The sequence below is a fragment of the Arvicola amphibius genome, chromosome 2 (assembly GCF_903992535.2).
Source record: "Arvicola amphibius chromosome 2, mArvAmp1.2, whole genome shotgun sequence".
Classification (NCBI taxonomy): domain Eukaryota; kingdom Metazoa; phylum Chordata; class Mammalia; order Rodentia; family Cricetidae; genus Arvicola; species Arvicola amphibius.
In genome coordinates this window covers 79,709,531-79,721,940 of record NC_052048.2, presented here as the reverse complement: position 1 = coordinate 79,721,940, position 12,410 = coordinate 79,709,531, and the positions used below count along the sequence as shown (strand labels likewise).

At 40.0% G+C, this 12,410-nt stretch overlaps 1 protein-coding gene across 1 annotated transcript in view; it reads right to left on the bottom strand.

The window, feature by feature from the left end:
• Window positions 1-1,559: 1,559 nt before the first annotated feature.
• Window positions 1,560-12,410, bottom strand: part of Il12rb2 (interleukin 12 receptor subunit beta 2) — a 77,898-nt gene continuing 67,047 nt past the window's right edge. The window contains exons 15-18 of the mRNA XM_038320654.1: window positions 12,254-12,391; window positions 11,727-11,817; window positions 8,393-8,492; window positions 1,560-4,410 (exon numbers count right to left, since the gene is read on the bottom strand). Coding sequence (XP_038176582.1) covers window positions 3,880-4,410; window positions 8,393-8,492; window positions 11,727-11,817; window positions 12,254-12,391 — 860 coding nt within the window. The 3' untranslated portion in view covers window positions 1,560-3,879. The remainder of the gene's footprint in view (window positions 4,411-8,392; window positions 8,493-11,726; window positions 11,818-12,253; window positions 12,392-12,410) is intronic.

Below are 12,410 nucleotides of genomic sequence, written 5' to 3'. Positions count from 1 at the left end.
ATGGAAAAGTTATTTCTGCTTCTATGTGAATATTAGTGAAAGGGGGTGATTAGGAAGTGAATTATTAACAGGGTCTTTAAGTATTTAAGGTACTTACACAGTTTTTAAATACAGGGTTGCAGTCTGTTCCTGGCTGGCCAGGAACTATGTAAACAAAACATGCTGGCCTTGAGTTGTAGAATTAAAAGCATGAGCCACTGCACTGGACTTGGTGTTCTAGTGAAAATATTCTTGAAGGTTTGTGAGAGGTTTATGAGATCAGTTGTCTAGAGTTACTGGATATCCATTTTCTGAAACAGTAACCACAAAGTAGTTTTGATAACTAGAGTGAAAAGAAAAAGACAAGACTTTTTTTTACTGACTTTGAAAAGCTTCTTCATGGCACAAGATTAAGACATGTCTTTTTGACTTAAATAACTTAAGCCATACTTCAAAATGTAGAAATTGGGTAAAATTAGGAGGGGGGAATCTTCTCCGTTAAATAGTGTTTAAAAGGCATGCTAGGGTTGGTGGTACTTCAAACTGAGTTACAAGTAATAAGCTGAAGGCTAGTTTTGTTACATAGCAAGGACCTACCTTCAAAGCCAGCTTTCCACATCTCCCACGTTAAAAAGCATGATTTATCAGTGTGATAAGTTTGATTTTGTCAGCTTGTAACAAGCAAGCAGAGTTGTCTGGGAAGAGAATTGCTCATATTAGTAGTCAAATCTGTGGTGACATTTTCTTGGTTAATGATTGATGTGGGAGCTGTCATGCCTGTATTTCTAGGTTGGTTTTTTTTTTTTTTTTTTAGCATGCCAGCGAACAATTTCATGGTGTCTTGCTTCAGCTCCTGCCTCTAGGGTCCTGTTCTGACTTCAGTAATCGATGAACGGTGATTGGAATGTATAAGACAAACCCATTACTCTCAAGTTTGCTTTTGGTCAGGGTTTCATCACAGCAACAAAATAAACTAAGATGGTTACAGTGAAATGTTGCTGTGACAGACAGACAACTTGTTGCTTTGGGGGAAGATTGTGGACATGTTCATAGTTTAAAGGGCTGTTGTGCGGGAGTTTGGAGTGCTGAGAACAAGTCAGTAAGCAGCCTTCCGCTTCAGTTACGCCTTGGCTTCCTTCAGTGCTAGTCCATGATTTATGGTACCAATAAAAAACAGACATACAGAAGTTGGTCCCAATAGTAGAATTTGAGTCTGCACAGGCAGATCGAATGTACTTGTATGGGCATGTTCACTTAGAGTGGAAAGCACAGGCATTGCATTGTGCTCTCCCTTCCCACAGCCAGACTTACCAGGTGGTTCTAAGCCATCCTATGGTTATGTGTATGAGTGTTTTGCATATTAAGTATGTGTACCATGCATGCTCTAGTCATAGAGGAACAGCTACCATCTTAGTGTTGGGAATGGAACCTGTGTTCTTTGCAAGGGCAAATAGCTCTAAACCACTGCTGTTTATATTGTATGTTTTTAATCAGTTTTATGCCCTATCTTAGTCTTAGGGATAGCAAAATGTGAAAGGCAAGTCCTACATGCTGCTTGCTAGCATGCACAAGACCACGAGTTTTATTGCCGAAAGAAAATGTAACACAGAAGCCAGTGGCACAATGCAGTTTAATTAGCTTTTGTTTAGAATTAAAAATTATATAGAGTCAAATTCCTTGAACTCTACAGTATTTTCATTGTACAGAAACACTAGGTTTCAAAGGACCACCATTTTAATTCATTGTTGAGAAATACTGTGTTCTAAAGATACTAAACTGCTCTTAGCTATGTTGATGAAAACTTGAGTGTTGACCGTTAGAATTTTATTGAATATTGTCCAGCTGCTCTGATTAATACTGGCTAATTTGTTCTGTATTCTTTGCTAATATGGTGAAAATACTTTAGTACTTAGTTTACATTTCTTTAATTACAGTTGACCACAATTATGTACTTCGTGTTATCGAAGTGCAGCCTTTCATGCCTATTTGTACGAGAGCCTTATTAGGAACCATTTTCTATTTGTGTTTCATAGTATTATTTTGGTGTAAGCTGTGAATTCCAGCTTGATTCTTTCCATCACTCATGTTGCCGGGAAATCCAACCCAAGTTCTTAAATGTGTTTAGGCTGCTGCTATATCTGTTTTAGTCTGAGTTGCGTTTCTTTCTTAGGGAAGAAGGAAGGTTTTTATATGAAGCTCTTATCTGAAAATGCTTTATTCTGGAAGTTTTACCTTTTCAAGTAAAGCTTTCATAAACTTAAAGTGGACATGAGTCTGCAAGCTAGGATGAAAACAAACCTTGGGAGGGCTTGCTTGGTCTTTGCTATTGGAACAGGAAGCAACTTTCTGGTGACTCAAGAACAGACCCTGCTTAGAACTTTTTTTTCTTTCTCTAAACCCCTGCTCCAGGACATCATGGGTGAGCTGTAGTTGTAACTACTAAAGGGAGCTGAAAAATGGTGGTAGGGTTACAACTAGTGGTGAGAGGGTGTGAGATGGTTTGACATTCCACTTAACCTGAAAGATAAGAGTAGGACAAAACCCCTGGCTTTTGGGAAATTTCAGGGCAGTGTGAGAATTCCTACCTAAACTTGAGGTCTAGACAGTTTGTCTAACAAACTCCTGGATTTCACTCCCACACCTTCAAAATAAAACCAAAACATCCAAAATTTTTCATGTCCCTTAGTGTTGTACACTGATATTTCAGTTCATTTATGAATTAAAAAGTAGATTGGTGGGATATATTTTAGAATTTAAAAATACCAAGGGATAAAAGACTTGAAACTTGGAGTTTTATCTGGGAGTCAAGCAAATTGTAAAAATTACTTGGGAAAGTTTACCTGTTGCTCTGTCATTTGGTGAGCTCTCTCATACAGCAAAGTGAGACTGCTTAATGCACCTTAAAAGTGAAAGGTCCCTTATGTGGATTTTGTTTGTTCTTTGTAAAGCTTGTGCTAGAATAGCTGGTGGGAAGCAAGCAAGCTGAAATGGCCAACAGAAATGATGACAGATGACATGCACTATACTGGGAAGACTTTGCCAAGTTGTAGATTAAAGTGACATGGGAGTCTTGATGAGGGAAAGCATGGAGGAGGCATTGTTAGGGTTGGGAAACCTTGATAAGATTTCACTATTGTCTGGGGACCGGGGAGCAGGGAGAAAAGCAGTTTGGTAGGAGAAAACTGAACAATGCTGTAACAGGCTGGCTGGCTTCTGGGAAGGTATCCTTGTCATGGCAATCAACTAAGGGTACTTGATGGGTGCCGAGATGCCAAAGCTGATGGCTGGACAGTAATTAGTAGCGTAGAATAGAAATGTAATGGAAAGCCTAATCTTTTGAGAAGAACTACTCTTCCAGACTTTCCAGAGTAGCAGGAAGCAATGATTATGAGCAAGCTGACCAAATGTCTTTAACTTCTAGACTTGCATAGGAAACAAAGGCTGAAAACAGGTGGCAGGACTAGGCTTTATGGACACATTGCTAATTTGGTAGGTTAGGAAAGGAAGTATAGATTTGCAATAGGTAACTATTAAATGAAGATACCAAGTACAGACAAGTAGTCACTGTAGAGAATAGGATGGGGGTAGAATCAGATTTGGCATTTTAAGTAAAAAGGTTTTGGATCTTTTGTTCCATCTTTTTGGTAAGGAGAATTTTTAGAATGGCACTTGACTTACCCAGTGGTGATATAGAAGAGGGGGCTGAGTTAGGTCATAGTTATAGATAAAGAAAACAGCAAAGTGCAGGTTCTTGTGGATTGAAATTTTAGACCTGAGGTATCAAAGGCAGCAAGTCCCTATGGTGAAGCTAGAGACAGCTTGTCTGCACTGTCCCGATACTACCCAAGATTGTGACCACTGGAGTAATTATATTAATGGGATACACTGACTTTCTAGGCATCAAGTCTCATTACTCATGAGGGAGTCATACCCCATCTTTAACTGATCCAGAGTCAGCCTCTCACCACAGAAGGTGAGTGGGCGAAGAGAACCTGATGCAAAAACGGAGAGAGAGATGTGTTGGTGCTCCAGTTCTAAAGAATCAGTTGGAGGAGCCTCATGTGGAGAGAGATCTTCCATGTTGGAGGGTAAATAGCCTTCATGGCTGGAAAGGTAGTCCACTGGGGCAACTGTCAAGGAATTGGTCAGGTTGCCCAGTTTTGAGTCAGGTTCTCTCCTTCCTAGCATCTTGTATAGATTCACTAGTTGTCTTGTGTCAGCTGTGAGAGTTCCTGTAGGTAGTGGACTGGAGGCAATATATATTGTGTCTTCCTTGGGGGTAGAGTGACTTAGGATCCCTTGTCTTTTGGGGCAATAGGGTTGGAAGACTGGGGTCATTTGGTAAAGGACCTCATTGATGATCAGGGGCTCAGGCTCTTCAGGAGTGGGCCAGGCCATAAAGAGATTGTCCATGGATAGATGGGTCTTCTCCTGGGAGAAGGAAGAATGGATATATTGGTCACTTTGACAACTCTGGATTTTCAAAACATCATACTCTGTCCTGTCTCAGAGAAGCTGGACCTTTAAACTTTGGAGGGGCCAGACCCAGATACCCATGCCCCACTATCACCATTGCAAACTCCAGTTAAGGACAGACTCACTGTTTAACTTAACATTTAGTCTCTGAGTCAAGCTATACCATTTGATTTTTTTTTTTTTCTTCTAGTGGCAAGGGCATGGAGGCAGAGATGAAAGGCTAGAGGAGAGTCTGGAGAGAGGTGGGTTCTCTATTGGAGGTGGTAGAGTGAAATTAATATTGAGCCTGCTGGTTTGTTGCCCCCCACCCTTCATTGCTGAGAATCAAACTCAAGATTGGACATGCTAAGGCAAGTGCTTTACTACTGAGTCACGTCCCCTCCCCTGTTAGTACTAGAAAAAGCGGGATTTAGAAATGGGCAAAACTACTCATGAAGGACTTTTATTAAGGACAGCATACTGGCTAGCCTGGATCTCTGCCTCCCTAATGGCATCATCATGCCATTAAGGCCTTTAGGGCATGCTAAGGGGTTTGGGCTTTGATGGAATTAAGTGGTTTCAGATAAGGTAATGTTCTTGTCAGACTGGCATTTTAAACATTTGCTTGAATAGGTTTCCTGTAACAGGTTTTCATCTTTCCCTCTAGTCTTGATATTTTTTCTCTTAATTTTCTCAACATTTTTTTGGTCACCAGCACTACTTGTCTTTTTTTCCTTTATATATTTTACTGCCAGTTTTCAAGTCCAAGTCCTTGGCAGTTGATTAACATTTCTTCTACCAGGCTTTACAGCTCTTCCATTTTACTCTGTTCCACACAGTTTGCCTGGGCTTCCCACGGTAGAGTTCCATGCCATTACTCTTAGGCCTATATGAAAAGATTTCAGCCCCTAGTCCTCCTTTGTATCTGTTTCCCACTTTACTTCCACATAGTTTCTTCTTAGTGTCACCCACACGTAAGCTGTTTGGCAAGTTCTGAGGATGAGTCCCAGCTTTGATAGTCATGGGAAATTTTGATCAATCTCTCTCTGCCCCTGTTTTTCTCATTTAATAAATGACAAGTGGCACAAGAGAGAGTCTTGGTATAATTAGCCTCTGATTTGGCCACTTTTGGGGGCATGGCACGTGTCAAGAGAGAAGTGATGAGATTGAAAAGTTCCATGAACGGCTTCCATCGTTTCTTTTAAAAGTCAGTCCTCCCCTGATCATCCTCAAGCTGGTCCTGGCATGTAGGTTTGCCTTGGAACACGCATATATGCATGGTAGCTGTGCCAAAGCAAGGCTGCCACATTTGGGAGAGATTAACAGGATGGGAGAAGCTTTTTTACTAGGTGAGCTGTTCTGCTGCTGGGGCAGTACTGACAGACTACTCCCCTGCACGTCCTTGGAGCTGGCTTCTAGAATGTGTCAGGGAAGGTTCCTTTAACCTCATGGTTTAGGAACACCATGGGCACCAACTTTAGCTTGTATAAGACAGCATTCCAGTGATCCTCTCTATAGTTTGGCCGTTACCTTCAGAGCTTTAAGGTATATATTTCTAATTCTATTTTCTGCCTCAATCAAGTACAAAGTGCAATATGTTTTTTTTTTTTTTTTTTTTGAAACACTGTAGAGGTCAAACTATGTGGGCTGTGGGGTTGTCTTAAAGTCTTCATCAACTAAATTTATAAAGTCTATTCATAAATTTTATTTTGTGGGTATGAGTGATTTGCCTGCATCTATGTACTGTAACCCATGTGTGAAGTACCTACAGAAGACATCGGACCCTAGGAGTGGTAATTGTGAGCCACCTTTTGGGTGCTAGTAACTGAGCCCAGGTCCTCCTTAGCAAGAACAAGTGCTCTTAACCATTGAGTCATCTCTCCAGCTCCTAAAACTGATTATTTTTGCAAAGTTCATAGGTCAAATAGAAGACTTCCTATTCTCAACTTCACTCCAGAGGCAGCCACCATAATGGGCTTATGTATTTGGCAGACTTCTATAAAGGCCATCTCCCTCATACCCAGGAAAACTACGTTAAGCAAGTGTTACAAACTGACTTTTTAAAATTTTTTTGTGAGACTCAAGGATAGCTCACATTGCTCCTGCTTTAGACTGCCTTGTTCAGGGATTATATGCACATACATATATGCATTTGTGAGTTAAAAACTGTTAAGCATATACAAGTCTTGTCTCTCCTTTATACATGTTTTACTTGTACTTTATTGCTGTGATACATGTGCTTCTGCCATGTGACTTTGGGCATGTGTTTATGTGCCAGTTCTGCTATTTTACTGTCTAAACTTTTGCATATCTTATTTGGCATTTTGTCCAGCCTGTAGCATCTTTGTGTGCCTCTATTTCCCAGTCAATGTCCATAGGGAATGTGAAGGTCTGTGTTTCACCACCCCAGAGTTGCCTCATATTGTGTTTTAGGCTTAGACTGTCAAGCTCAGTTGATTCAAATCCTGGTACTTGTATCTTCTCTAATGCCAGCAAGGCACCTTATAAGGCCTTGTGGTTTAACTGTGTACTCCCATAGATGATTGTATCCAGTGAGGGCTAGTGTGTGGACCTGGTGAGCCTGTTCACCTCTGAGGTAAGGGCCACTAGAAATATTCCTCATCCTGTGTTTAAAGGTCTGTTGTATGGTGTAATGTCTTCATATCCTGCTTGAAAATGGATTTAGGATCCATTGTTTATCACAGTATTGGGCAAGTTATTTGGCTCTCTGCTTCAGTTTCTTCATCTGAATAATCAGGATAATACCATGACTTACAGCTGCCAATAAACTGTTGATACATGAAATTAAAAGTGCCTGCTTACATAGGAAATAATATGTAGGTTACATAGAAAGTATTGGTGCACTATAATTGTGTACTTAACTAGTACATACATAATATAGTGTATTGTGAGTATTCATCTATCATTGTCATTATTCTTGCTATTGTAATTTAATGGAAACAAAAGCCCCTCAATGGAAAGAAGTCTCCAAGTATGACTGTTCTTGGGAAGAAAATGAAAAGTGGAAAGTGGACATGGTGGATTATGCTCATAATCCCAGCACTTGGGAATCTGAGGCAGGAGGATATCTGTGAGTTTGAGACCAATCTGAGCTAGAAACACTAGCTCAAAAACAAAAGCTTCAAAAAAAAAAAAGTAAAAAGCATTTGACTCACATTGTTTCCTCTATAGTAATAAAATGTGAAATGCTGACACTTGGTACTCAGATAGTTGGGCAAGTTACCCAAGATGCACATATTACCATGTGTGCAACAGAAAGCAGGTCCTCCAGAACCAATTGCAAAGATGCTGAACTGCAGTGGCTTTAAAGCAGAGGTGATTAGGAGCAGTTCCTCTAAGCAAAGGCTGGGTCACTGGCTTCTGACTTCAGGGCTCACAACAACAGGAAAGATTGGCATGTGGTTTCCTTTCTTGCCCTTTAGATGCCACAACTTTGAGTTCTCCAGAGATACCCCATCTTCCTCCTCTAGGCAGTGACAAAGCCCCTTTTAGTTTTTCTTTGCAGTGCTCTTTCACTTGTATGCTGAGCTTCCTCTTCCATAATACCCCTTCTTTATGCAATGTCTTCCCACAAAAATTAAAACTCCTGTGTTCTGTGCTCCCACAGGATTGGGAAAGTCAAATTCATTTGCCTGTATTTGGAACAGTCAGTTTACAGGGTGCTGTTCCAAATGGCAAATGATCAAACTCTCTTTCTTCTTTTGAAATAAATTGAAGTAAGGAGAGCATGAAAGCTCATGGAGGCATAAAGCCTGGTAGGTCTTAAGCGCATGGGCTTCAGAAGTTCTCATGCATGGACTGTTTTTGAGTCCAGAAGCAAACAGTAATGACTCATTATCAACTCAGCTCACCCGCAGAATCTTATTCCTGGGAGGATTTCCTTAGATGTAGTCATCACTAGCACTATACTAGCTGCCAATGTGACTTTGTACCTTACCTCCACAATGGGGTACTTTTTTACCCAAGTGCTATTTGCTGGATCTGGAATGGTTCTGCAATACCATTGAGGTCTGAGAGTAGAGAGGAAAGCAAATGCCCTATAAATAAGAAAACAGTGATATTTGGTTAAATATGTGTCCAAAGGTACAAGTTCTCACTGCAGTTATTTAGGGGATAGGATTCTTTTGTATGGAAAAAGTAAAAGACAAACCCTTAAACATTGTCCAAGGCTGGATGACAGTAAGTTCGAGTTGCCACTTAGAAGTTGCTAAATAAACTAAAAAATGTTGCTCCACTTAGTTTTTAGTAATCGCTTACTATTTAGCCATGCATTAATTCAGCAAGTAACATTAAATATGTTAGTACAGTAACACATGCTGGGAATAGAAGAGCAAAGCTTGGGGATCTTGCTAATGAGCTAACTAAAGTATAGAGTTTGTAATACATATTTGTATTGAAAATATTTTTCGTTTGTAATGAATATTTAAAATAGTATGCAGAATAGTGTAATATCTTGAATATAATCATGTTTGAAATGCCAAGGAAAGGGTATTCTAGAGAAATATCTGTTAACACTGGTTACAGTTTGATCAGAAGAAATAAAGAGGTCCTGTGATGAGAAAATATTCAAGAAGCTTATAAATGCACTTGACAAACTATTGAACATTAAAGAATCAAAACCAGCCTGGCAGTGGTGAGACACACTTTTAGTCTCAGAGGAGGCAGAGGCTGGAGGATCTCTGAGGCCAGCCTGGTCTACGGAGAGAGTTCCAGGATAGCTATGGTGGTTACACAGAGAAACCCTGTCTCAAAAAGACACCCCCACCCATTTCAACCAATTTAAAGTATAGTTCAAAGACTGATAAACTTTCATGAAGAAAGGCCAGCTATGATTTAACTGTTAGTGGTTCTCAACCTTAATGCAGCCCTTCCATACAGTTCCTCATGTTGTGACTTCAATCACAAAATTATTTTCATTGTTACATCATAACTAATTTTGCTATTGTTGTGAATCATAGTGTAAATATCCAATATGCAACTTCTGTGAAAGGGTTGCTTGACCCCAAACTGGGTTACAAGCCACAGGTTGAGAACCACTGTGTTAGATAGCTAGATATGCTATGTGGCAATGGTGTGTCATAGCTTGGATGTGATTCTCTTTGACTCCTAAGATAAACTTTATCAAAGTATTTTTAAAAATTAATTAGTTGGTTTTGTCTTTTTATGTATATGAATGTTTTGCCTGGTGCCCACAGAGGCCAGAAGAGGGCATTGGGTCCGCTGGAACTAGAGTAACAGGCAGTTCTGAGCCACCGTGTGGGTGCTAGGAAATGCACCATTTGCCCACTAGAAGAGCAGCTGGTGCTTTTTAACTGCAGAACCATGCATCCAGCCTTTTACAAAGTCTTTAAGGAGCTTTGCTTTGGTGATATCTTTAGGTAGAGCTGCCAGACAAAGTGCACCAGCTAGGAAAATGCCAAGTTAGTTGTATTTGGAACCTATTACTTGGCATTGGTGATCTTTTGGTAGATCTGCCAGACAAAGTGCACTGGTTGGCAAAATGCCAAGTTGGTTGTATTTGGCACCTATTGGCAATCTGAAGAAAGCTTCACGTTGAAGAATGAAATGATTTTCCTTTGCAAAATAATGTTTTTTAAAATTAATTTTAAAAGATTTAAATATTTTATATTGGTGTGAGTTCACATGTGCTATCATACATGTCAAATCAAAGACCAACTTGGGAGTGGGTTCTAGGAATCAATGAATCCGTCATCAGACTTGGTGACAAGTTCCTTTACCCAATTTTTATAAAATAGATAGGTAAAATAAAGTCACCTATGGTTTGTTTCCAGATATAACCACCATTTAATACTCTGTTGTGTATCTTTGGGGTAGAGTGTTTATCATCACTTGATATTCTATTTCCTCCTTTTTCCTCATTTCAGGATCTTGATTTGTTGGAATGACAGTGAATGCAGCTAAAAGGCCATAAAGTTAGCCACTCTTGCCTCACTGAGTTCTGTCTATTGAGATATAACTGCAAGTATCATGTGTAGCCTTCAAGCTCTTTAAAAGACTGACCACTTTTCTTTTCTCCCCCGATTGTAGAATATAATTGCTGTAGTTTCCACAGCCGTGAGATCACAGGGTGAAAAGTCACACAGATGCTATAGGATGATATAGTGCAATATATCATCTAAATTAGGATAGTGCAATAGGAAATTTGTTTTTGTCACCTTTGGAGCTACCAAAGGAGCCGTTAACCCAGGTAAGAACCTGCTACGTGCTTATATAGATTCAGGCCAGTAGAGTACACACAACCAATTACATATTGAGAGCTTGTTAGGATGTTCTAATAGGACCATAACTACTCATACCCTTGATGGAAGAATAGTCCTTGACCTGGGAAAGGAATTCTTGGTGTGTACCTGTGGGAAGCACTGCGTAGAGTGACGAGGTAGAAGGAGACCTTCCTAGTTAGCCAGGTGAGCTGAGTCACACTAGTGCAGTGTCAGATGTCGCAGGCAGACTACCTGCTCCTCCTCAACTGTGTATGGAATATGTTTCTGTGTATGCATTATTTCAAAATGTAAAAATACTGTTTGCAAAATTTAAAAACTAATATTACATCGAACTTCAATATCTTTAGTGGATAAACAGTAAGTTATTTGCATGTGGTTTAGTCTCACTGAGTATAGCATGTAGGCTATTTGAAATATTTTCCTTATGACCAGTATATCAGTAAGCATATTTTCATTAACTATATAAATACATATATGATATATTTTGAATATATTTGGAATTTTAAAGTTAGAGGTAAACTTTTAAAAATTTAACATACATTCGGCTAAAAAGGTTGAATAAATTTATTCAACTACCAGTGATGTATCTACCTGACCCACAGTAGCAATGACTTATATTTTTAAAATACATTTACAGGACTGGAGAGATGGCTTAGTAGGTACTAGTATGTGTTGTGCAGGCATGTGGATCTGGTTCACTTAGAACTCAGAAAAACCAATTAAAATCAGTCATGTGTGCCTACAAGCCCAGTGTTGGGGAGAGGAAACAGGAGGATCCTGGGAGTTAGCTGGCCCACCAGCTTATCTTGAATGTCAACTTTAAGAGTCAAGGAAAGACCCTGAAAGGGAATAAGGCTGACAGCATAAAGGAACACATCCAACATCCTTGCATGCCCTCCACATATATATGCATAGCTGCATGTTTTCCCATATGTGCATATACGTATGTATAACACACACACACACACACACACACACACACTCAACACACGTATTAAATTGGGGGGGGGGATAACCAACTCAACTCACTTTTGCCGGAAGGAACGAACTGAGAAAATGCCCACCGTGATGATAGCAATGCAAATGCTTGATGCCACAAATGCTTTCCAGTTTGCTTTGCCTGGAAAGATAGCAAATCTTGTTATGGTGTTATCTTCAGTAAATACTTCAAAAGTCTGATTTTTGTGAATCATCTGGACCTTAACCCACAGTGCATGGGTACTTGGGTTTAGGAACAAAGCCAATTTAATTTTAACTATTCTGTTAGAAGGATACTATGAGGACCCAATTATATATTCAAAGAGGCACTCAAGCCCTACAAGGGCTTCCCTAGCTCACAAGTGTGGAAGGAGTATACAATGGTGTATATATGTCTCACAAGGGTGGTATTTCTACTGCATTTTGAAGATGAGTTGGCACTGTCTTCATGCAGGCGGTGTGGTGGGAGGGCAGCATATAGCTCAACAGCAAGTGTGAAGTGCTTGCAAGGAAGTCAGTCCAAGGAGAAAGGGCCTGTGCGAGAGTCCACAGTGGACTGGCTGTCTGTAGCTTCTTACCCTGTGGACAAAATTCCCTTTGGTTTCCTTGAGGACTTTCCCCAGCAGCAGTGAGAGCTGTCATCCATAGGACATAAGTCACTCCAGGCTGCAGGCTGCTTATTGGAGATGAGTTTTGGGAGTGTCTGTATGGAATTTCTGAAAGGAAAACACAGCT